Genomic DNA, 23,344 nt, shown 5'->3' with positions numbered 1-23,344 from the left:
GCCATCCCGGCCCCGCCCGGCCCCTCCGCCCCGTCCCGGCGTGCCCCGCGGCGGGTGAGAGGTCGCGGCGGCGGCGAGCCCATGGCGGCGGTGGCGGTGGCGGCCTGAGGCGGCGCGGCTCCGCTCCGCTCCTTCCCTTCGATCATGCACAGCCTGGCCACGGCCGCGGTGAGTGCGCGGCTCCGCGCCCCGGCGGGCGGCGGCGGGACGGCGCTGGGGATGGGGTCCTGTTGCGCGGGCCGCGCGGGGAGCGGGAGCGCGGCCGCTCGTGGCTGCGGGGCGGACCTGGGGCGGCGGGGTGGCGGAGCGCCGGTGAGCTCCGTCCCTTCGGCATCACCGGCGGGGTGCCTTGGGCAGCTGCCTCGCTCCGGCTGCTCTCCTGGGCCTGCTCCGTGCCCAGCGGGCCGGCCGTGCGGGCTCTGCTGCGGCGTGACTCGGCCAGGGCCCGAGGGTTTCCCTGCTGGGTGACCCGCTCTGCCTGGTGTGCACCACCTAGGGCTTTTCCTCCTTCCCCCTTGCCTGCCGTGCTCCCTCCCTGCGCCTGGATGCCTCTTGTCCTGAATCAGTGTTCTATGGCACCTTAAAGAGTCACTAGCAAAGGTTTCGCCAAAAGCAGGTTTTCTATAAAAGCAGAAGCGTGACAAAGTTCGTTGATAAGGCTTGCGCTACTACTTAAAAGGCACACAGAGAAAAAACAAACAAAAATCTAAAATCAATTAATCTACAACCAAAATAAAGCCGAAAAAATTATCCACAGAGTGTGTGGAGGGGGGGGAGGAGCAGGGAAGAAAAGGATGAAGGTAGGAAAGGGTAAAGATAAGAAGGGACAAAGAAGACTCTCCCGTTGAGGCACAACGTTTATAGTAGATCTTTAAGTGACCTAAAAACACTCATCTGGAACACCTCTTGTGTGCCCAACCACCTCCTCTGCTCTCTGGGGAGCTCTTTTTCTGCTGGCCTTGACTGCACAGGGAAAGAGTAGATAGCAAAAAACGTCTCAGGGCAGGAGAGACTGCCTGTTCCTACTTCCCTTTTCCCCCATTACAGTGCATTACCATCCGTAGTTGGTGCTTGCCCTCATCCTCCCCCAAAAAGCTGCCAAGCTGTAAGTGATGCCTGATGTTCAGGCTGGCAGGAGTGGAACAGCACCTTGGCCTGGGTGGGTTCAGAAAATGGAAACTGAGTTTGAAAGATGTGGTTATTGCATCATATCTCCTACATGATTTGGTTTATGTTTCGGTTTTCACTTCTCCAAATGCACGTTTACGGCATGTGTAAGACTTCCTAGAGCTGATGATGTACTCGGCTGTACTGAGTGTGGGAGGTGTGTTGCAAAACCAGCAGTTAGAGCTGATTCAAATCAACTTAGATCAAGAGCCTGCTCGGACTAATGAGCTAATGAGTGACTAAAGTTGTGTTGAACAGGAGTTAGAGAACTTCGTAAGTTTTCCCTCTTTGTTTAATGCTCTTGACTTTAACTGGTCCTTGGAGTGCTGTCGAATGCTTCTGGCTTGAAGTAATGTTCTCCAGAGTATGGAGGGGTGTGCAAGACCAGGTAAACTCTCTTAATCAGCATTTCCATTTTTATAGCACTATAATTCGTGTTTGTTGCAAAGCATGAAGGATTCCCATTATTCTCTTACTAATCCTCTGTGTTCTAGTTATGTGTCTTTTTTTAAGACTATTTGAACCAAAATACTTATTTCATTTCAGAACAGAGATCAACTTTATTTTAGGACTCACTTGAATGTATATTTAATTTACACATAGTTTATGCTACCTGGTAGTTCTGTATAGAAATGTTTCCTGACACGGTTAGTTAGTGTGCTTAGACTGGAGGTGACAGGAAAGCGTGTTTGGCTCTGAAGATGTGCTTTGAACCCAAGGTAGATAACTGTTACTTCTTAGTAAGGTCATGAATTGCCTTAGGAGTCCCTTTGGGTGTTGTGAGCACTGTTGTGGTAAAGCTGTGGTGAGCCAGAGCATTGGTGTTCATACTGTGATGCTCATGGTCAGAGCTGACACTTAGGTTTCAGACCTGTAGACATCATAGAGTGCTTGAGAACAGACTGAAACCAATAAATGCATCTGTAATTGGCTGTAAGGCATTGAAAGCCCTGCAAGAATCGATTCCCTGCTATGGAAGTTCAAAGTTCATTTTGGTGTTTTTGAGCAGATGGGCTGTCAAAATAGTTTAAAAAGCACACATATCCAGTTAGTCGACGTTTGGCTTTGCTGACCAGGACTTTTGCCAGTGTTGCCAAGCAGCAACTGCTCAATTAGGAAGAGAAAGCCATTTGCCTAAAACAGTTTCTTATGTGATTGTTGGAGATGTGTTTTCTCTTGAGGAAGGTGTTACAAGATCTTTCATGATGCAGGGGTGGCAAGTTTGTGATGTAATACTGTTGGTAAGTTTTGCTTTCCCTGTGTGCAAAGGAAAGTCTGCCTAGCAGGGTTCTGTCTCGGAGCTTGCAGGATTTGGCCCTCTGGGTTCCCCAGAATTTTGGGGCTTAGAGGGGAAAGAAGAAACAATAATGAAATAGGAAGTTAGGAAAAAAATATGTCTTGCCACTTGAACTAAAACAAGACCAATTGTAGAGCCTATGAAAAGCAGTTTGTTCTGGCTAAGGCAGATATTGGACACCATAAACTTAATTGTGTGGAAAATCTACTTAGTGTTCTCTAGGGATCACAAGCACATGATTGTGCTTTTAAGGGGTCGATGTATTTAAACTTACAGGAACTGAAACTTCCAGTGAGTGTAGAAAAATAGATGGAAACTTTAGATAACAAAATTATAGCAACATTATTGCTACACTGCTTGTCAATCCACCATCCCAAATGAAAACAAATGAGCTCTGTTCATTCTCCCTCTCTTTTTGAGCTTCAGTGTAGAACTTGCTGTTGCAATTGCACTCACAGTTGTATGGGCACAAGAAACTTAGCAGGATTGCTAATTTAGTGTGAAATTTTGGGGAAAAAAAAACCCAAATTGAGTAGGTGAGTGTCCTAGTTCTGGCCAGAACAGGGTTAATTTTTGCAGTAGACAGGAGGGAGCATAGCTAGGACCCAGAGATTATTCCATATCACCTTACATCATTTTCCAGGGATGGAGGAAGGGCTTGTTTTGGGTTTGGGGTAGCGTGGCAGAGGAAGCAATCAAGTATAATTGGGGTGGGTTCTGTGGGGTGAGCAATAACTTTTCTGGTACCCTCTGTCACTAAAATTGTTGTTTTGCTGTTAGTTTTCTTATCTCGTTGCTGTTTCCAGTAAATTGTTTTTATCTCAACTTGTGATCTTTATCTTTTGTGCTTTCAATTCCCTTTCCATCCTGGAGCAGGGGGACTGAGAGAGGAAGGAGAAAATGTGTGTGTGACAGGTGGCTTGGAGTGGTTTCAGTGGGAACACTAAATTGGAGAATACAATTCCTAAACCATGACAGTGAGAAAAAAGAGGATAGAAGGACAGATGAATAGCTAAAAAAGTATTTGAGTCCCAGAGTACAGGGATTGATAACACTACATTGGCTTATAAATAATACAGTGAAAGTGGCTGGAGGAGAAAGAAATCCCACAGGTGGGGAAGAATCTCTTTGGACGTGACTATGGATATAAAATAGAGATAAACAGAGGAGGGAAACCTTTGCTGAATTAGAGAAAGAAAGCTGTTGGTATCTGCCAAAGGTTAAGAAGTCTCTCTCCATCCCTCCTGCATCTCTGCTGGGACTGCCTCTGCCATGTGGCTTCAGGTTTGATTGCAGCCACTTTCAGTTCCTGAGCTCCCGTACATTCTCCCGTGTGTCTTGCTGATGAGCTCCTTGGGCGCAGCATTGCCATCAGTGCTGTACAGGCTTTGCTTGCATTTGTCATGGGGAGCACACAAAGAGTTTCAGTCGGGGTTAAGAAGGACAGAAGGAAATCCAGTCCTGTTCCCAGCCGGGATCACCGTGCGCAGCGGGATGCAGAGCTGGCTCAGGAGCAGCAATTACCAACAGGGCTGTGCTTCACTTCAATAGCAGCCACTGCAACAGTGTTTGAAAAGGTTCTGACCTAGCTTTTGGAAGTGTTCACGCAGGTTTTAATGATGGTGTTTGTCTTCCTCAAAATTTTCTATCTGAGTCACCAAGCTATCTCCTCAGGAAGCCTGCAGAGCATTTGTTTGCACTGAGTGCTTCTTGTGCCAGCAGAGGCAGGAGACAAATTTTCATTGAAAGACTTTTGCCTTGCCTTTTCCATAGAAATTGGGATACAGTCCCTCTTTTACCTCTTCTTCTTCATTTCTTTGTCTTGAAAACTTGTTGACATGGATGTACAAGAGAGACAGAAGAGAAATCCTGGATTTCTCCTGAATGGTGGAAAATATGTCGTGACTAGGAATACAGATCTACACTTCTCTGGGTTTATTTTGAACAGGAATCAGATAATCCTGAAATCTTGCACAAAATCATTCCTGAAAATTTCCCTTTTAGCAACATGCATGTGAACCAGGTACCTGGGATGAATACAAGCCATTGATAACAGCAGCTGTTACTGCTTGTGGCTGGTGTCATGCTGATGGTGAAGTGAAAATTTTCCTAGTATTTGTGTGAATATTTCTCTCATATATATTAGTTGAATCCCATTGGCAGTTTCTAATGTTGTGGGTGTTTTTGGAGAGAAAAAGGTAAAATCTGCCTTACTCTGAATCTGTGGAATCTTGCACTTGAAGCGTGAAATTAATGTGTGCTAAATGCAGGTGAAACAAATGATAGCTGTCTGAAGTGTGTGTCACTCCCCAGGAGCTCTCCTAGCACAGACAGACAGCAGCTTGGCTCTCACTGCTAAATGAAGTTACAAAGGTATCTCTTGACACAAGTGGATTAAGAGAGACTGTCTTTACAAGTCAGGCCGGAAAGTAAAGCCTTTGCATTTCAAATAGGTGAAATACTAAGACTTCCCTAAGGAAGGGATGAATCCAAATCCAGAGCATCTTCATGGAGCTTTAATTCCCACCCTTTCAGTTGGGAGTTTCTTTTTCTGACAGATTGGAGGAACGGTTTGGGGGAGAATTGGATAAAATGTTTGGACTGAAGCTTTCCTGTCTCTCTCCCAGCCTGTGCCAACAGCACTGGCTCAGGTTGACCGTGAAAAGATCTACCAATGGATCAATGAGCTGTCCAGCCCTGAGACACGGGAGAATGCACTGCTGGAGCTGAGCAAGAAGCGCGAGTCTGTGCCTGACCTCGCCCCAATGCTGTGGCATTCATTTGGCACAATCGCAGCACTCCTTCAGGTGGGTCAGGCTGTCTGTATCTTCATTCTGTGGTGCAGCATCAGCATGTTGCAGAGCTTGTGCATCCATGAGGTGGGTCTGGGGAGGAACTGGTGGGATCCCTTATTGCCATTGCTTGGGAGAATGATCTTTGTTGGATCATGTGGTGAGAGGAGCAGATTAAAGATTGAATACATTCCTGTGACTCCTTGTCAAATTGACTCTGACCCAGCTCTGCTCTTGCTTGGGTGGCATAGTGGCTGTCATGTAGCTTGAAAGTGTTTTTTGGTGAAAGTAGGCTGTTATCTTCTGTCACTGCAGTTTTTTGCCAGGCAAGTGCTTTGGTGTAGCTTTCTAATATTTTTCTCCTTTGACTTTTCACTATCTGTTAATTTTTAGGAAATTGTAAATATTTATCCATCAATCAACCCTCCAACTTTGACAGCCCATCAGTCTAACAGAGTCTGCAATGCTTTAGCTCTACTACAGTGTGTTGCATCACACCCTGAAACGAGGTAAGTGTGTCCAAGTTGTGTGAGTTTTCTGAGGTGTTGATATTGACACCTCAGCCTGTGTGTTTGACTTCAGAAGCACTTTAGCACCCCTCTCTTTTTTTATTTAAGAGAAGTGAAACAGACAACAGAGCTGATAGAGCAACTACCTGCTGCTTTTACTTGTTTGCATGGATTATCAAGATGACAGCTTTATGGTCCTAAATGCATTGCATTCCCTGGGTCATCCTGAGATCTTGCAAATTCCCAAAACATTGTGGCAGCTTCTAGGAGGTTACCCAGAGCTAAGGGCACCTTTGTGTTGAGTGCTGTGTGTGAGGATCCTTGTTTTAATGAGCTTACAATTATTTAGACAAGTAGCTTGGTTTGAGCACGGTGTTAATAATGCCAGAGTTGTGGGTTCTATTGGTATATGGGCCATTCACTTAAGAGCAGGACTCCATGGTCCTTGTACATCTCTTCCAACTGAGAATATTCTGTGAAATAAAAAAATAACTCCTTAAATTCCATCTTACAGTTATTTAGACCAGCTGTTGAAAGGGTGGAATGAACAGGACTGTCCTTCCCAGGCAAGTGTGAGGCAAGGGAGCAATAGCAGAGCCATTTTTGGAGTCATCAGCCAGTGTCTGACTTCATGTTTTTTCAATCTGTGCCCAGCCCATGTCAGTAGGGAAAAACATGATGTTGGTTCAGCCAAAATCGGTAGCTAAAACTCGGAAGGAAACTACCCAAAAATTCCTCATCTGCCGCTTCTGTTACTCCTGAGCAGCAGCATAGCTGAAGTTGTTTTTGAGCTGCTGCAAAGCAGTGTTAAGCAATAACCTTCCATGAGATGATACCCAAAGAAACAGGGTAGTTTTACATTACTCACTTTTACATTTAACGTTTGAAAACTGAAAATGGAATAAGTATTTTGGATGATTGTGCAAGAACGCCTCGCTCTATTAGCAGAGCATTCTCCAGCATTTGACCTGCAGTCTGTATTTTTCACTATTGCCAGAAGGCAGAGTGAGTACTCTTGGGGAAAGGTATCTGTGCACATTTAAACTCTGGTGATGCTTAAAACTCGTCCAGTGTGTATTTTTGACAAAGGCTTTGCACATGCATTGTGGCTGACTGTCCTTGTCCACCTAGCAACCTCCAGATTGAAATGCAGTGAATATACAATGCAGAGGGTCTAGGTGGCGGGAGGAGGTAATAAAAACAGCAGGGTGTGCTCAGTTCCTGGTCAGCTGAAACAGTAATGCTGTCAGGTAACTGACAGATCAGGTGTTAGGTTTTGTGCTGTGCCCAGGGCAGGATTTGCTTTGTGCCTTTCCATCAGAGAACAAGCTGTTACCCACTGGTGAGGAGCAGTAGCAATCAGGAATAGTCTGAGGCTCTGCATGGTAATGCTGGATTGTGTGTTCACTTTGTTTTCCTTGTTGTTCACATTGTGTGTTCTACCTTTCCTGCAGGTCAGCTTTCCTGGCAGCTCATATTCCTCTTTTCCTGTACCCCTTCCTGCACACAGTCAGCAAGACCCGTCCATTTGAGTACCTGCGGCTCACAAGCCTCGGAGTCATTGGTAAGCAGCCAGAATAATGCTGGAGCATTGATCTTATACTGAGTTAGAGCAATTCATGCTGTGGACATTGTGACCTGCATGACCAAAGTCAGAGGTCTCTTTTTATTGAGATTTTACAAGTCCTGTAGTGGTAAGAGGAGGAGCTGCTCCTTTTCCATTGTGGAGTCAGGCTCCTCTTCCTTTTCACTCATAAAAACCCACTGAAATCTAAATGCTTTGCCACAAATATGTTTCTTTGAGTACAGGCACCTGCAGACTTGTACTTTCATCCTCAGCCCTCCCACCTAGACACTGGGATGAGTGGGTGCAGTCTGGGTTTTCTTTGGGTTTCTGTTATTGATTGACTTGGGTGTATATTCCATCTTCCCCTTATCCTGTTCTTTTCTTTCTTCTTTCTGCCTAAATAATTTCTCTCTCAATACATAAAGAGTCTTAAAATGTCTTCAAATGCATTTCTTCCTCCTGGAGGTTGCTGTGGGTGCCATGATCTTCTTGTGTTTGTGCTACTACTGAGGGAGAGCCAAGAGTGCATCCCCTTTCTGAAAAATAAACAACCCCCAACTCAGTTTGATTACTTTTACACTGCCAAAATGATTTCTTCTCCAATCATGTGCTGCAACATGTTTAAGATGACAGTTGCTCTGCCTGCCATTCAGACTGAGGGAGGGCAGAGCACAGGCCCTCTTCAAAAGGTAAGATTTTTTTGAAACAGTTTGTTAATTACTGATTTTGGGTTTTGTTTTTATTTCCAGGGGCCTTGGTGAAAACTGATGAGCAAGAAGTGATAAATTTCTTATTGACAACAGAAATTATTCCCCTGTGCTTACGCATTATGGAGTCTGGCAGTGAGCTCTCCAAAACGGTACCTTTTTTATTTTAATAAAGACACTTAGTTGTTCATCTCTGACTTACCAGACAGCTACTGTCCTGCAGAGTTGGCTTCTGTGCTGTTGCAAACGCTGGGACAAGTCTGGGTGGATTTTTTACCTCCTCAAAAAGCCAAACAGACCAAGACCTGAGGTTGCCTGAGTGGCTTGGCAGTAGTTGGTGTCTTATGCAACCTGCATCCAGTCATCTTGGACACTCTGCTTTGTGTCCATCTCTTTTCTTTAGCCAGAGATGCCAAGCATTGTGTACTGTCCTGCATTTTCTTTTGGCTTTTAACTTCTGCTGTGTAAAACGTTTGCTGCCTGCTGGTAGCCTTTCAACTCTGGGGCTGACTTGAAAAGAGCACCCCACAAAGGCTGTCCCTTTTCAGGGTAGATAAGTTGTTTATGTGCTTTGTTTTCTGCTTTTTCCCCATTCTAGGTTGCTACGTTTATTCTTCAGAAAATCCTCCTGGATGACACAGGGCTGGCATATATCTGCCAGACTTACGAGCGGTTTTCCCACGTTGCCATGATACTGGTAAGATAATTTGTTTTTAAAGTATTTGTATTTAAAAAAGACAAAATCATGCTGTAGCAGCCAGCTTCTTCAGCAACTACTTTACTACTGTCTGGCTGGAGCATGGGATGAGGGAGGGAAATCGCTCTTGGGCTAATTGCTTATGGCACTGTAGCTCTCTGCTTCCATGTTTCCTTTGTAAACTTCAGATTTGCATGTCAAGAGAACACGTATGAGTTGTGATATACTAAGTCCCCAAGATAAAACAGGTAAAACTCTCCAAAGAAAAAGAGTTTCCAGAGTTGTTGGTGGGATGTGAATTGCTTTAGTTTTATGTAAGAATGATCACACCGTTCAGATCATGGATCTATGTCCCACCTCTGTCTCTCACAATATGTTGAAAAAGTAGGGTAAGTATATATGATACTTGTCCTCGTAACAGTTTCACAGCTGCTAGCTACTTTCAGCTTTGGATTTCTGTGGCCAGTTATGGGGTTTCTATGTAGTAACCCCCAGTGTTTGTCCTATCCACCCCTTGAACCCATGTACACTTTTTGCATCCACAGTGTCTTTGCCCAAGGAGTTTCACAGGTTTCCTGTTTGCTGCCTAAAATGCCACCCTCATTTTTTTTCCTTTCTGAATCTGGCTCCTACTAGCTGCTGCATATGCTCTAATTTTTGTGATGGATTACAGAGAGAACTTCTGTCCATTTCCTGTCATCTATAGAGGACAGATTTGGGTACTCATACTTTGTTCATCCCAGGAGAGTAATAGCCCCAACCTGAGCTTTGTCTTTAAGCTTGCCACAGAGAATACACATCTACCCTGGAACAGTTATTGCTGTGCTTTTGTGTACATTTGTTTTTTAAAGAGTGGTCTCAGGAGAAGAAAATGCAGCAGTAAGTTAAGCACTTAGCAATGCTGGTTCTCTGACTAAATGTTAATGCTTTCATTAGGGATATTTACTTGTCTATTTCACAAATGTAAATAAAACATTGCCTCCTATTCACCCACAAACAGCAAAATATGAATGATTTTGAGCTGATGTCCCTAATATCCAACATGATGTGATTTTTGCATTCAAGAAGAAGATTAGCTTTGATGACAAGCTGCTCTTCTCAAAGGCATCTTGGCAGCAGCAGCAGGCTCCGTGCAGGAGTATCTAGACAAAAAGTAATGGGCTGTGCTGCGCAGGAAGCCAGAGTGAGGGATTTAATGGTCTTTCCCAGTCTCTGCTGATTGTGAAGCTGTTTTTGTAAGGACTTTAACTGGTGGCACTGGCCTCTGTCAAACAGGGTAAAATGGTCCTGCAGCTCTCCAAGGAGCCATCAGCACGGCTGCTGAAACATGTCGTCCGCTGCTACCTTCGCCTTTCCGATAACCCCAGGTAAACATTTTAGGAGTTTGCACAGGGGCTTCTCCTGTGCCCTTGGAAGCACAGTTCTTCAATTCTCTGAAGTGCCCACCTGGTGGGAGTCAAGGTTCCTGGTCTGTCAGCCTTAGCTCAGTGTGGAAGATGGGTGGGGTTTTTGCTTTGATTTTTTTTATTGCTAGTCACAGGAGCTTTTATGCTACACAGGAGAAACATGACTGCTGGGGGCTTGTGCTAATTCCATCTGTGCAGGTTGCTACCACCTGAGTTCAAATGTAGCTTGAACAAGATAACAAAGGAGAGCTGGAGGCGGAAGGTACACTATACTCTCCCTCTTCTGCATCAAACAGGCTTTTAGAATTGATGAAATTCAGTTGAGAGAATACAAACTGATCTGCTGACCAGCAGCTCTGCCCAAAGCTGCTGCATATGTGTTTGTTGCCTCAGCCTCTCCTGGCATCACATCATTTTGCTGCTGGGTGTCAAGGTGCATGGGCTGCTCGGTGAGATTTAGTGTGAGGGGTGGGAGCTGTCCTGGCTGGCTGAGTGCCACCTGCTTCAGTGCAGCTGCTCAGTGCTTTCCTTGGCTGGCTCTGCCAGGGAGACCTCCAGGCAAAGGAATGGTGTATCCCCAGTGGGGTTTTCTCCCCTCTTGCCCCTGTGAGTTTATTTGTTGGGCCCCGTTTCTTGTCTCTTGATGTAGGGCACGTGAAGCTCTCAGGCAGTGCCTTCCTGACCAGCTGAAGGACACCACCTTTGCCCAGGTCCTGAAGGATGACACCACCACAAAACGCTGGCTGGCTCAGCTCGTCAAGAACCTGCAAGAGGGTCAAGTCACTGACCCACGGGGCATCCCTCTTCCTCCGCAATGACTGCTGGGGGAGGTGGGACACTGGGGAAGAAACAGCTCAGGTTTACAAAGAACCAGGAACAGGTGACCTCTTCCACAACAAACTGGGCACGCCAGCTGGCTGCCGGCCTGTCGGACCATCCCACCCAGCCAAAGGGCTGCTCTGTAGCAGTGCAGCAAGCCTCCAGGGATCCCAACACCAGCAAATGCTGATATTACAGCTTCAAAAAAAATCAATAAAAACAATCTGTATAGATCCCGGTCTCTCTGGGAGGCTTGGGTGGCATCTCTCCCCCCACCTCCAGGCAGGGGGTAGTGCAGATGTCTGCTCTTCCAACAAGCTCAGCCTCCGCCCAAGTGGTGCACGACACTGGGTGTGTGCACCACGTCCTTCCAGTTCCTTGTCACTTCTTGTTTACATGTCATTTTTGATGAGTGAACTGAATAAAAGCTGGTCCAGTTGTTTTATCCCCTCCTAATACTGCTACTCAGCTGCAGGTAGCCCAGGGACAGCTTTTTTCCCTGCCAGCATAATCTTTCTCCTGGCTCTGCATCCAGCTGGCACAGTGAGCTTCTCTCTTTCCTTTGGTGTGGAAGAAGCAGCTGGAGTGAGGCCACTGTGGTGCTTGCCCCAACAGGAGGGGTGGATTACTTGCAATGAACCCATGCGTCATAAGCTTGCTTCGCAGGGCTCTGGGGAAGGAGAAGACAGCAGGATTGTGGCTCTTGTGCTGTAAATAGTGCACACCTGTAGCTGACCAGCAGCCAGAGGTCGATGTGTGCTGGCCTCATCTAGACCTGGGAAGGCAAGGCTGCCGGCTGGCTTATCACATGGAGCTCAGCGTGAGAGTACCTGCTTTGAGGTGCTGGGCAGGCCACTGACTGATCTCCTGCCGCCTGCAGGCTCCAGTTATGCTGCCTTCTGTACTTGCTGCTGCCCGCCAGGTGCCCCTCAGTCCTGTTCTCCCCCTTCCCCCCTCCTCCTGCTCCTCTCTGCCAGCCGGGTGCATCCATTTCAGCTTTGAAACCTGCCTTGGCATCTGCCATGGCCCCACTGCAATTAAACTGGACCAGCAGCCACTTACCTGCCTCCCCTGTGCCGAGGGGCTAATGCAGCCGCAGTGGGCTCTCGGAAGCAGTGGAGGAGCTGCCAGGCTCTGCTGCAGCGGAGCCTGCTCTGCCTGCTCTTGGCTGCAGGCAAGCCTGGGCAGCTACTTAATTTCTCCCCCCTCTTCAAGTAGCCCATTTTGCTGATCATCTGCAGTGTCGTGCCAACAGTGTCTTAAATCCAACCATTTCCCTTCCCTCCTCCCTTCACAGCCTTGCATAACGGGCAGAGCACAGCCTCTTCCTTGCCCTCGGGTTCCTGTTTTATAACCATTGCCTTTTCCCTCCTTTTCACCCTGACCTTGCCAGGGTGTGAAAATGCTTCTGTTTGGTTGATTGTTTGTTTGTTTGTTTTTTTAAAGTTCGGATTAATAAATAATAAAACCCCAGCCAGCACGGATTGCTCCTGGTCTGGTCTCTCTGGGGGGTGGGGGCAAGCAGCGAGGTGGGGATTTATTGCAGGTGGGATATGAGCTGTGAAGAGTGGCCTTTCCCGGTGGGAGCCACTCTTTCCCGGTGGGAGCTGGCTATGTCCATGTAGTGCCCCATATCTTCTGGGGCAGGTAATGTGAAGGGGATGCTGCTCTGTTTTGCTTTGCAGGAAGGCAGCGAGCCTGCCAGGGAGAGAGCAGTCGCTCCCTCCTTGCAGCATCTTTGCAAGCGCTGCCGCACTACCCCAGCGTCCAGGTTAGAGCATCGCCCACCCGAAAGTTTAGTCCCTGCCACGCACCTTTTGGCCCGAACTCGGTTTGCCCTAAGCTTTGATCCCCATGGGAGTTTTGCCCTAGGATGCTCAAACTGTGCCCTGCTTTTTGGGTCCCGCATCACCCCCTGCTGAAAGGTTCCGTGAGTGCCCGTGGACCACTGTGTCCTGGAAAAGACAGGGACACCGTGAGGACACTCTGTGAATGCGGAGATTGGGCTGTCCTGGGTGTAAACGGGTCGGGGGCAGGCACGCTCAACCGGAGAATGGGAATGGGGACTCGACCCCAAACCTGCTCCCAACCCTGCCGGCCCCGCCACCGGCTTCTTTACCCGGCCCCCACCCCCCCTCCGCCTCGGGAGTGGCGTGACCTTAATCCGAAGCGACCTTGAGAGGCGGCGGCTGCGGGGCGTGCGGGGGCCGGGGGCATCCCGCGGGGGCGGGGGGCCGGGGGAGGGCTCACCGCCCAGGCGCTGCCGAGGGGCGGGCAGCCCGGGCAGCCCCGGCTCCGTGCGGCCGCCGGCGGTGGAGCGCCCGCGGTGGAGCACCGGCGGAGCGGAGCGGAGCTGAGCTGAGCAGAGCAGAGCGGCATCGGAGAGCGGGTACGGGGCTGGGCGTCCGGTCCTCCGCGGGGAGGCGGTGTCCTGCGGAGGGGAGGCGGGTACGGGGGCGACCTCCAGGCTCTGGGACCCCCAAGGTCTGGGACCCCCTGTTTTGGGCTGCGCTGCCTGGGAGCGGCTGCACGGTTGGGGTGGCGCGGAGCAGGAGGAGAAGTGCCGGCTGTTTCGTCTCCTTTGCCATAAGGTGTGATTTGTCCCCTGAGCCCCGAATCCTTTGGGGGTGTGATTTGTCCCCTGAGCCCCGAATCCTTCGGGGTTTGCTGCCCTCCCATCCCGGAGCCCCTTGTCTGTTCCCCATTTCGCCTCTAAGCCTTTCTGACCCCGTCAGCTGCTGGCTGAGCTAAGCCCTAGGACACGGGCAGTTTGTGAGCACAGTGGGGCAGCAAGGTGTGGGGGTGCCTGGGGGTGGTGTGGGCATCCCTCGCTGTTCTGGCATGGTCACCTGTACGGTGGCATTTTATTCTGCCGGGGGACTCCGCACGGGAGCGGCTGGGGAGCGAGTGCTCACATGCACTGGCCCCCCAGCTCTGCTGGGGCCTGTCACCACCAGGAGAGACACTGCGGTGGCTCAGAGTGTGCTGGGGTAGCTGGGGCTGTTCCCGGCAGCAGGCAGCTGCCCTGCGGGAAACTCTCGGGTTGGGTTTCTCCACACCCTGGCTCTCATCCCACTTGGCTCGACAGTGTAACTCAGACTGGGGCAAGGGGGCCTGCATGGGGCTGGGCTGCAATGGGCTCAGGGCATCCCTCACACAATGGGAGAGAGCAGAGCAGCTGTGTCCTTGCATCCGTAAGCCCTTCCTTGTGCTTCCTTGTGCTGGAAGGGATCATCCCTTCTTTGCTGCATTTGTGCGGAAGGCACTCCTCCATGATTGGGACTGGGCATGCTTGGGCCATGCCAGGACCCTGGAAGGGCTGGCTCTGGGGAAGAAGTTCAACTCCAAATTCTCAGTGTGGTTATGGGCCTAAGGGCTGCAAGCTGCTCCCTCACATGCTGCCACCTTGTACACATGCATGGCAGGGTGCAAAGAGGACAGAACTGTTGATGACACTGAGCCCATCTCTAAGTCCAGCATCTCTCCCTGCTTCTGCAGCCCTGGTGCCTCTTTTTCCACCCCAGCTTCCCTAGGACATGCCCATCTCCCTCAACTGCTGTGGCACAGGGGCTGCAGGGCAGGTGAGCAGCTGAAGCTATGGCTCTGCCGAGTGGCTGTGCCAGGCTGGGTGCTGCTGGAAAGCAGGAGAGTGCAGGCAGTTGGGTGACTGGGGTTGTCCCCCCTGATTCCTTGAGGGCCAATGGGGTGCAGGGACTAGGATTGCACTGCAGAGGGTGGGTGTGGGGCACTCCTGGATCTGTGCTAGCCAGCATCAGGTCACCAACTCCGTAGAGTGCAAGAGGAGCGCAGTGCCACCCCACATTTTTGGGTGTGGGCACTCCAAGTTCTGGGCCAGTGGGTCAGTGCCCTGTGGGTTGGATGTGGAAGATACAGGCATTGCAGCAAGTCCTTGTGGTCTGAGCCCTGCAAGAAGGATCAGTGTTGGGAAGGCACAGCCCCAGTACTGGGCAATGCTGGGAAGCATTTGGGATGGCACCCCAGCTGCTCCATGTCTCCAGCACCATATGAGGTCCCCAAGAGCGGACAGGTTGTCCCTATGTGGCCTAGGAACAGCCAAACAGCCACAGCTTGCCCCATGACTAGGATGTCTCTCAAGAACAGGGCAACAGCCAGTGCTGTTCTGTCTGGCTGTCCCGCACTGAGCAGGGGATGGCTTGCTGTCTGGCCCCAGAGCCTACAAGGGGCTGGCATTTGGGCTTGGCAGCTGCCTGCAAGCTGACGGCACCGGCTATTCCCAGCCCCGCAGCACTGGTGCCTGTGCTGAGTCAGGGGCCTAGGGCATGGCTGTCACCCCTGCACCCTGGCACAGAGCCCTTTACTCCCAGAGACCCTGGGTCCCTTCCTGCACCCAAATCCCAGCCCATCGGCTATGGCATTTGGTTCTCAAGGGCCCAACTCCTGCACCTGGGTGACAGGCACATCCAGTGATTTGTCAGTCTAATTAAAGTCTCAACAGCCTAATCAGAGCCTCATTGTCCAGTAGTATTTATAGTTTCACTCACTGCAGTGTGCTCCCTGTACAGCTGCTGGTGCAGTCACCACCCAGGGTGCTGGTGTTCCCTGAGGAGAAGAAGCTGTGGGAGCTAAGGGTCATTGCTCTGTGCACCCTTCCTTGCTATCACAGCTGTGCCTCTCCCTTTCTTTCAAATTTGCTGGCTGGGGTAATTTCCTAGGTGGTGGAGGCTGTTCTTGGGCACTGCCAGAGCAGTTTCTCCTGGTTCCAGGGGCTGCTTCTTCCCTGGGAGCAGCAACCTGGGAGCAGCAGGGCTCTGGTACCCACTGGGCTGTGGGGCATCAGCGCTGGCAAGTTTTTCTGTTTTCCACCAACACCTTTTGAGCTCCGGCTTCCCGGTAACACAGATTAATATTTCATGAGTGTGGCAGGGTGAACTCGACACTTAAGGAATGCAATGACCCAGCAGGAGACACACATAGGTGCACTCACATGCAGGCAAGGGCATACACACCTTGCACACACGTGGGTATGGCTGGACCCCACTCGGCAGGACCTGGGCACAGCATGAGGGTCCAACCTTGCTTCCCTCAGCCACCTTCTCTCTTCTTTTCCCGACAGCTGCCAGCGTGGAGAAGGCAGAGCCATGGCATCGCTGCTGTGCAATGCCCGTGAGTGCCCCAGCAGAGGATGGGAGCAGGGCAGGGCATTGGGCCATCTGGATTTATGCTGAGGCAAATCTGGCCTCTGGGTTGAGCTCACCTTGCTGCACTCAGAAGCATACCTGCTCCCCCACGGCCATTGGGATTTGGGCTTGGAAGTGACAAGGGTGGATGGGAAAGGTTGATGGGGAATTACCTTCTGCACCTCTTGTGGCAAAGGAAGTTTGTTTCTGGTCTGTCGCTCCTCGCTCATGGATTGAGGGACCATGTGGGGTCCCAGAGGTGAGGGGAAGCAAGATACCAGGACACAGTGCCTGGATACTCCTACCCTCAGTGATGCAGCCCATGCTGCCCCCAGGCATCCAGCTCACAGACACGCTGGAGCAGATGCAGCAGGGGACCCTGATGCGCAAAGTCAAGTCCAAGAGCTGGAAGAAGCAGCGTTACTTCAAGCTGCAGGAAGACTGCATGACTATCTGGTACCAGTCCAAGAGGACAGGCAAAACTGAGTCTGCCTGTGAGTACTGGCTGCTGTGTGTTGGCCATGAGGCCACCAGTAGGTTTCAGAGTGAACAGGGATGTGAAGGTATGGAGATTCTTGGGCCATGCTTGCTAAGGGTGCTGGGGCTTTCAAGAAAGGCTCTGCATGCATATGTGATCTCACCCACACCTCTCCATGAACCATCCTGCCCCCAGCAGGAGCCATGGGTCGAAAGGGCTGGGTAGAAATTGCAGCTGATACAAATGGAACCTCTGGAATGCCAGCACAGGAGTAAGCAGACAGAGGGGTAGATGGATGACTGGCTGACTTGATAGCTCAATTGTTAATGGATAGATGAGCAGCTCAGTGGATGGATGGATGGATGGATGGATGGATGGAGGAAAGAAGGGATGACTGGATGGATAGATGTCTGTGGGCAGTGCCCCTTGCCCTGTGGTCCTTGTCCCCTACAGACAGGCCTCCCCTCCCTCTGCCCCAGTCTCCATCAGCGATGTGGAGACGGTGCGGGAAGGGCACCAGTCAGAGGTGCTGCAGAGCCTGGCTGAGGAGTTCCCCCCTGAGCGCTGCTTCACCATTGTCTTCTACGGCCGTCGTGGCAACCTGGACCTCATTGCTGGCTCAGCAGAGGAGGCGCAGTGCTGGGTCCAGGGCCTGCGTCAGCTCATTGAGGTGGCCACCACCATGGACCAAAGGGAGAAGATAGACCAATATCCTTCCTGAGTGCATCACTCTGCCACCCACAGCCATTGCTGATCATCCCCCAGGTGCTGCATCTCCAGTCTTGCCCCAGCAAGTGTATAGCTATTCTGTGTCCACCATCTGCATCAGCACAGGGCACAGAAAAAGGAAAAGACACCTCCTGCTGCTCCCCAGCCCCATTTCTCATAGCCAAGATCCTTCCCTTAACATTTGCCCTGGTTTCTTGCACGTGGATTCGTGACTGGTTCCAGAAAGCTGACAAGAATAAGGATGGGCGCATGAACTTCAAGGAGGTGCAGCGTCTCCTCAAGATGATGAATGTGGACATGAATGAGGATCATGCCCTGCGGCTCTTTCAGGTAAGCACTGCCCCTGAGAGCCTGGAGGGGCTGGAAGAAACTGCACAACCCACCCTTCCTTCCTTCCTTCCTTCCTTCCTTCCTTCCTTCCTTCCTTCCTTCCTTCCTTCCTTCCTTCCTTCCTTCCTTCCTTCCTTCCTTCCTTCCTTCCTTCCTTCCTTCCTTCCTTCCTTCCTTCCTTCCTTCCTTCCTTCCTTCCTTCCTTCCTTCCTTCCTTCCCTCCCTCCCTCCCTCCCTCCCTCCCTCCCTGTCAAACACCCATTTGTTCATTTATTTATCAAACCAACTAGCCAAGGCAACTCTTCCTTCTTTCCATCCTTCCAGCTGCTTATCTGTCTACCCAGCTAACCAGCCATCTGCTTTTTATCCCTCCGTCCCATCCATTCATCCATCAGTTTACCCAATCAGCCCTCCGTCTGCCCATCCATTCATTACCACACTGATCAATGCCTGCCACTGGCATGGGGTCTCTGTGCTCTGTGTTTGGGGTGGGAGAATTCCCCCACAGCCCCTTGGGTGGCCAAGACACCCCATTTTGCCCCATCTGGGTGCTGAGGTTGCTCCCTTGCAGGATGCTGACAAATCAGAGTCGGGGACACTGGAAGGGGAGGAATTTGTACTCTTCTACAAGGCCCTCACGCAGCGTGAGGAGGTGCTTAGCCTCTTCCAGGAATTCTCCGAGGATGGAAAGAAGCTGACACTGCTGGAGCTGGTGGATTTCCTGCGGCAGGAGCAGCTGGAAGATGAGGGCACAGAGGAGCTGGCCATGGAGCTCATTGACAAGTACGAACCATCGGAGACAGGTGAGAGCTGGCTCAGACATCAGCTGTGCTCTGTATGGGGGCAAGGAGGGGTCATAGACTCACAGTCCCATAGCAGGAACATTCCCAGCCCCATCCTGCTATTAGTGAGCCCAAGAGGAAGACTCACTATAGTGTGATCTGGGTGCAGTTCCCCTTTATTTGTCCATTCCTGGACCATTTTGGTGTAGAAGATTGACCAGACACGGTGGGAAAGCTCCAGCTTTGGAGTCAACTGCCCAACTTTCCAACATTACTGCCCTGTGGCATCTCCTCCTGTGCCCCAGACTCTGGCAGCAGCTGTGCCCATCAGTCTGGGGATTCCAGGAAACACCAGGAGCCCTGTTTGTCCCCATTCTGTCTCTTCCATGTCCCTTGCTGTTGCTGAGCCTCCCCCTCTGTCTGCAGCCCGGGCTCGCCATGTGCTGAGTGCTGATGGGTTCCTCATGTACCTCTGCTCCCCGGAGGGCTCCATCTTCAACCCCCAGCACCGGGTGCTGTGGCAGGACATGAGCCAGCCACTCTGCCACTACTTCATCTCCTCCTCCCACAACACCTACCTGATAGAGGATCAGCTCCGGGGCCACAGCAGCATCGAGGGCTATATCAGGTAAAGGGACTGCTCCCTTCCAGCTGCCCTCCAACACCCTCCTACCCCTGAGCAGCTCCATGGGGTAAACACCAGAAGCTCCTTTGCTCCTCCATGGTCCAGCACTCCTCTGGCCACGCCATGTAGTATTCAGCAAAAAGGATGCTGAGCCCAGCTCTACCTGCCCAGCATGCAGCAGCATCCCCACCCTTGGTGGGCATCCCCTGCTCCCTTAGGGGTGACACCCACTGGCAGAGGAAAGGACAGGGAGCTGGTGCCCTGGCTGAGAGCAGGGTCCCAGGGGTGACAACCCACCCCCAGGGCTCTGAAACGGGGCTGCCGGTGCCTGGAGGTGGATTGCTGGGATGGGCCAAACGGGGAGCCCATGGTGTACCACGGCCACACCTTCACCTCCAAGATCCCCTTCCGGGAGGTGGTGAGCACCCTGGGGAAGTACGCCTTCAAGGTAAGGCACCCTTCCCCAGGTGCTGGTGGTCCTGGGTGGTCCTCGGTGGGCGGCGGTGCATGGTAGTGGTGGGTTCCTACAGGGGGAGTGGTGCTGAGGCTCACACACCTCATGATGCAGCAGGACCGGTCACACTGTGGGAGAGGAGGGTGGCTGTGTCACTTTCTGGGGGACAGCACTGGGGGGTCTGACCTACAGCCTGCACTGTGCTGTGCCAGGGGGTGGGGGCTCATGCAGACATGCTCTGTTGGGGGTGCAGGGGTGAGATGGGATGTGGGGATACTGGGGGATTGGAGGGGTATGAAGGCCTTGGGGAGAAACAAGAAGACACAAGGGGCTCCATCCTGGCACTGATCATGCCTGGATAAAGCCCTTGTGAGAGCTCTCCAGCCCCACCAAGGGGCTGTGCACATTGTTCCTCAGACCTCAGACTACCCAGTGATCCTGTCCCTGGAGAACCACTGCAGCATGGAGCAGCAGGAGGTCCTGGCCCAGCAGCTCAAGGACATCCTGGGGGAGCAGCTCCTCACCACTACCATTGATGGGCACATCCCTGCCCAGCTCCCATCCCCAGAGGTAGGGACAGAGCACAGCTGTGCAGGGCATCTCTGTCCTGCCTGAGAGTGGGGTATGGAGGTGGATCTGCTGTTCAGAGAGTAGGCCAACCTGTTCCAGCACTGTCCTGCTCCACTGGAGCATTTGAGGACCCTGGGGGTACTGTGTCCTCATGTTCACAGAGGTGCCAAAGCTGTCCCCAGGGTTGTCTCCCCATGCCCTGCAGAATCAGACAGCAAGGCACAACCCTCCTACCCGTCTGCTGCTGGGTGCCGAAGGGAGCTGGTCATGCTGGCCTCCAGCAGTGCAGAATCCCAGGGGACAAGTCCCATGGAGGCGCTGGGTAGCCCAAGGTGCTTCTCTATTGCCAACCCCACAGGAGCTGAAGCACAAGATCTTGCTGAAGGGCAAGAAGATTGGGCGGCTGGAGGACACACTGGACGGGCCAGGAGATGAGGCAGCCGATGTGTCTGACGATGACAATGGGGCAGAGGCAGAGGAGGAGAGGCGGAGGGCAAAGGTAGGTGACCCAGGCTGGGGACCAGCTGGGAGCGCTGAGCCCCTGGACACAGCTATGAGCTGTGGTGACATCCTACTGCATAGAGACGGAGACTGCAGGGACATCACCAGGCAGGGTGGACAGCCCTGTCTGCCCCTGGCCATGCCAGTCCCCTCTTTGTTGTGGTGGCAACATATTGGAGGTCCCCTGCTTGCTCTGTTCCTGGCAGGAAGACTGCTCATACTGGGGATGCTGCCACCCACGGGCACAGCCCTGGCTGCTCTTGTCTGCCTGGCTCTACAGCGCTTGGCCTGGGTGAGTGCTGGTGGGTGGTACTCCCATCAGGAGAGACCCAACATGGCTCTGCCTTGCAGAAGGACAAGGAGACCCTGGCACAAGCTTTGTCTGACTGTGTCATCTACTGCAAGAATGTGCCCTTCCGGGGCTTCCAGGAGGCCCGCAGCCATTCCCGGCCCTCTGAGATCTCCTCCCTCTCTGAGGCTAAGGCCAGGAAGCTCATCCGGGATGAAGGTGAGATGAAGGAGGCAGTGGCACCAGGGGACTCGGAGAGAGTGGAGGGGGCAGATGGCTTCTTCACGTGTAGCACCAAAGCCTCCAGACACTGGGGTTCCCTCCCTATCTGGGGGGAAACAGGGTCCAGTGGGGCTGTACTGTGGGATTTGACTCTGTAGGTGATGAGGTTATCAGCTTAGAAAACAAGGCAGGACACCTGGATTCCTGAGCAGGGAGAGGGGTGAGAATTGGTGGATGGATGCGTGGATGGATGGATGGATGGACGGACGGATAAATGGGCAGCACATGTAGGTAGGTGGCTGTGCAGGCCAGAGAATGACCCAAGTGGCCCTCATGCTCTGTCCCTAGGAAATGAGTTTGTTCGCCACAATGCCTGGCAGCTGACACGCATCTACCCCAGTGGGATGCGAACTGACTCCTCCAACTACAGCCCCCAGGAGATGTGGAACGTGGGGTGCCAGATAGGTATGGCTGTGGTACAGCAGGGCTGTGGGCTGGGGACATGTCCTGAGTCCTGTGCCAAATGCCACCATCAACACCTGTGTTAGTGCCAGCTACAACCATCTGGAGCCAGGTTGGGTTGCCAGCTCTTGCTCTTCCCAGGGGGTATCCAGGCATTGGTGCCTTTTTCCCCTATGCAACCCCCCCATCTCTCTGACTATGGGGACAGGCTGGTTTTCAGCTCAAAGCGGGGCATGGTGTCTCCAAACTGCTCTGAACCCTTTCCCCTGCCACCTCCCTCCAGTGGCCTTGAACTTCCAGACAGCCGGCACAGAGATGGACCTGTGTGATGGGCTCTTCAGCCAGAATGGCTCCTGTGGCTACGTGCTCAAACCACTCTTCATGAGGAATGAGGAGACTCTCTTCAACCCTAGTGACCCCAGCAGCTGGGAAGGCCCTGGCCCCATCACCCTGACAATCCAGGTACGGGGCTGTGGAGAGACTCCAGGGAAACCGTGACAGCGTCCTGGGGCTCTGCTGGTTCCAGACAGATGGAAACACTGTTAGGCATTGTGCTGGAGCCAAGTAGCATCACAACATATAGATTTGGCTGCTTCCCAGCTCAGGGGATTCATGCCCCTTCCTGCAGGTAATCAGTGGGCAGCAGCTGCCCAAGGTGGCCAACAGCAAGGAGGGAGCCATCATTGACCCACTGGTGCGTGTGGAGATTTACGGGGTTCCTGCGGACCAGGCACACCAGGAGACCAAGTATATTGAGAACAATGGTGAGACCCACAGCGGTACCAGGGACCCTGCTGTGCCCAGGTACAGTCCCTACTGTCCTTCACCCTTCTCAGCACCTGTCCTCCCTTCCCAGGGTTTAACCCCCGCTGGGATGAGACACTGCAGTTTCAGCTCCATGTGCCTGAGCTGGCCCTCATCCGCTTTGTGGTGGAGGATTATGACAAGACTTCCAGGAATGATTTCGTGGGTCAGTTCACCCTAGCCTTTGCCAATATCAAACCCGGTGAGTGGCTGCTGCCCAGTGGTTTTGGGGGCCCAGGACAGCCCCACAAGCATGTCTGGGGCTCAGCTGGGTACTAGAGAGGAGGGCAGGCTCCAGCTAGCTAGAACCTTGCTGTCCTTCCTGCAGGGTATCGCCACATCCATCTCCTCTCAAAGGATGGCACGAGCATCCCACCCTCTTCACTCTTTGTCCATATCCGCATCACTGAGCCACCTGGCCCTGAGCAGGACTGAGCTCATGGGGTGAGCAGCACCCAGATGGAAGCCATAGAGCCAGCTCCGAGAAGCTGGGGCCACAGAGCCAACCACCTTGTCCTCTTGTTGAGCTGTTTCTGTCATCCCTGTGTCGTCATTGCTGCTGTGAATTACTCCCTTTGCAGTAGCCTCTGAGGGCTGGGAAAAAGGACTGACCTCCCGTTTCCAGGTTCAGGATGCTGCTGCCCATGCATGAGTGTGGGGTCTTTGCCAGGGCAGCTCCCTGCACCCTCCACAAGCACCCTGTCTTGGCCCACAGTCACAGCTTGACTGTGGGGAGGAGGAGACATGGTATATGGCACAGGTCTGCTGCAAGGGCTGGTCCCCCTGCAGCCAGGGGAGTAAGGCTGGAGCCAAGCAAACCCCAGGGCTGGGCAGAGCTGAGAGAGGAATCACTGAGAGGTCCTCACTGCCCTCTGACCCTGCAGAGCCCCATCACATCCCTTGGCCCCTACAGTCCCAAATTAACCCTTGTCCCATCCTTTCTCTGTAAGCAACCTAATAAATTGTTCAGTGACAGAC

General features: G+C 52.1%; 2 protein-coding genes across 3 annotated transcripts; both read left to right on the top strand.

Moving 5' to 3' along the window:
* Positions 1-4: 4 nt before the first annotated feature.
* CNOT9 (CCR4-NOT transcription complex subunit 9) lies at positions 5-12,445 on the top strand. Its single transcript, XM_085066795.1, has 8 exons — positions 5-168; positions 5,092-5,271; positions 5,650-5,765; positions 7,220-7,329; positions 8,082-8,191; positions 8,638-8,736; positions 10,012-10,103; positions 10,792-12,445. The coding sequence occupies exons 1-8, from the start codon at positions 145-147 to the stop codon at positions 10,958-10,960; spliced, it is 900 nt and encodes a 299-aa protein (XP_084922921.1). The 5' UTR covers positions 5-144; the 3' UTR covers positions 10,961-12,445.
* A 481-nt stretch (positions 12,446-12,926) lies between these two features.
* PLCD4 (phospholipase C delta 4) lies at positions 12,927-23,344 on the top strand. 2 transcript variants are annotated; one of them, XM_085066791.1, is made up of 17 exons: positions 12,928-13,350; positions 15,867-15,960; positions 16,057-16,106; positions 16,456-16,614; positions 17,078-17,306; positions 17,528-17,657; positions 18,229-18,460; positions 18,866-19,067; positions 19,368-19,512; positions 19,936-20,088; positions 20,447-20,587; positions 20,941-21,097; positions 21,449-21,565; positions 21,846-22,024; positions 22,191-22,326; positions 22,419-22,568; positions 22,695-23,344. In XM_085066791.1, exons 2-17 carry the CDS (start codon positions 15,893-15,895, stop codon positions 22,799-22,801), a joined length of 2,355 nt encoding a protein of 784 aa, XP_084922917.1. In that variant the 5' UTR covers positions 12,928-13,350; positions 15,867-15,892; the 3' UTR covers positions 22,802-23,344. The 2 variants fall into 2 exon arrangements, with proteins under 2 accessions (XP_084922918.1, XP_084922917.1); XM_085066792.1 differs by lacking the exon at positions 15,867-15,960 and having other exon boundaries at positions 12,927-13,350; positions 19,903-20,088.

This window comes from Lichenostomus cassidix, chromosome 7 (genome assembly GCF_008360975.1).
Source record: "Lichenostomus cassidix isolate B80296 chromosome 7, HeHo_3.0, whole genome shotgun sequence".
In the NCBI taxonomy this organism is placed as follows: Eukaryota; Metazoa; Chordata; class Aves; order Passeriformes; family Meliphagidae; genus Lichenostomus; species Lichenostomus cassidix.
The sequence above is the reverse complement of the archived record's forward strand: the minus strand, read 5'-3'. Positions and strand labels throughout refer to the sequence as shown.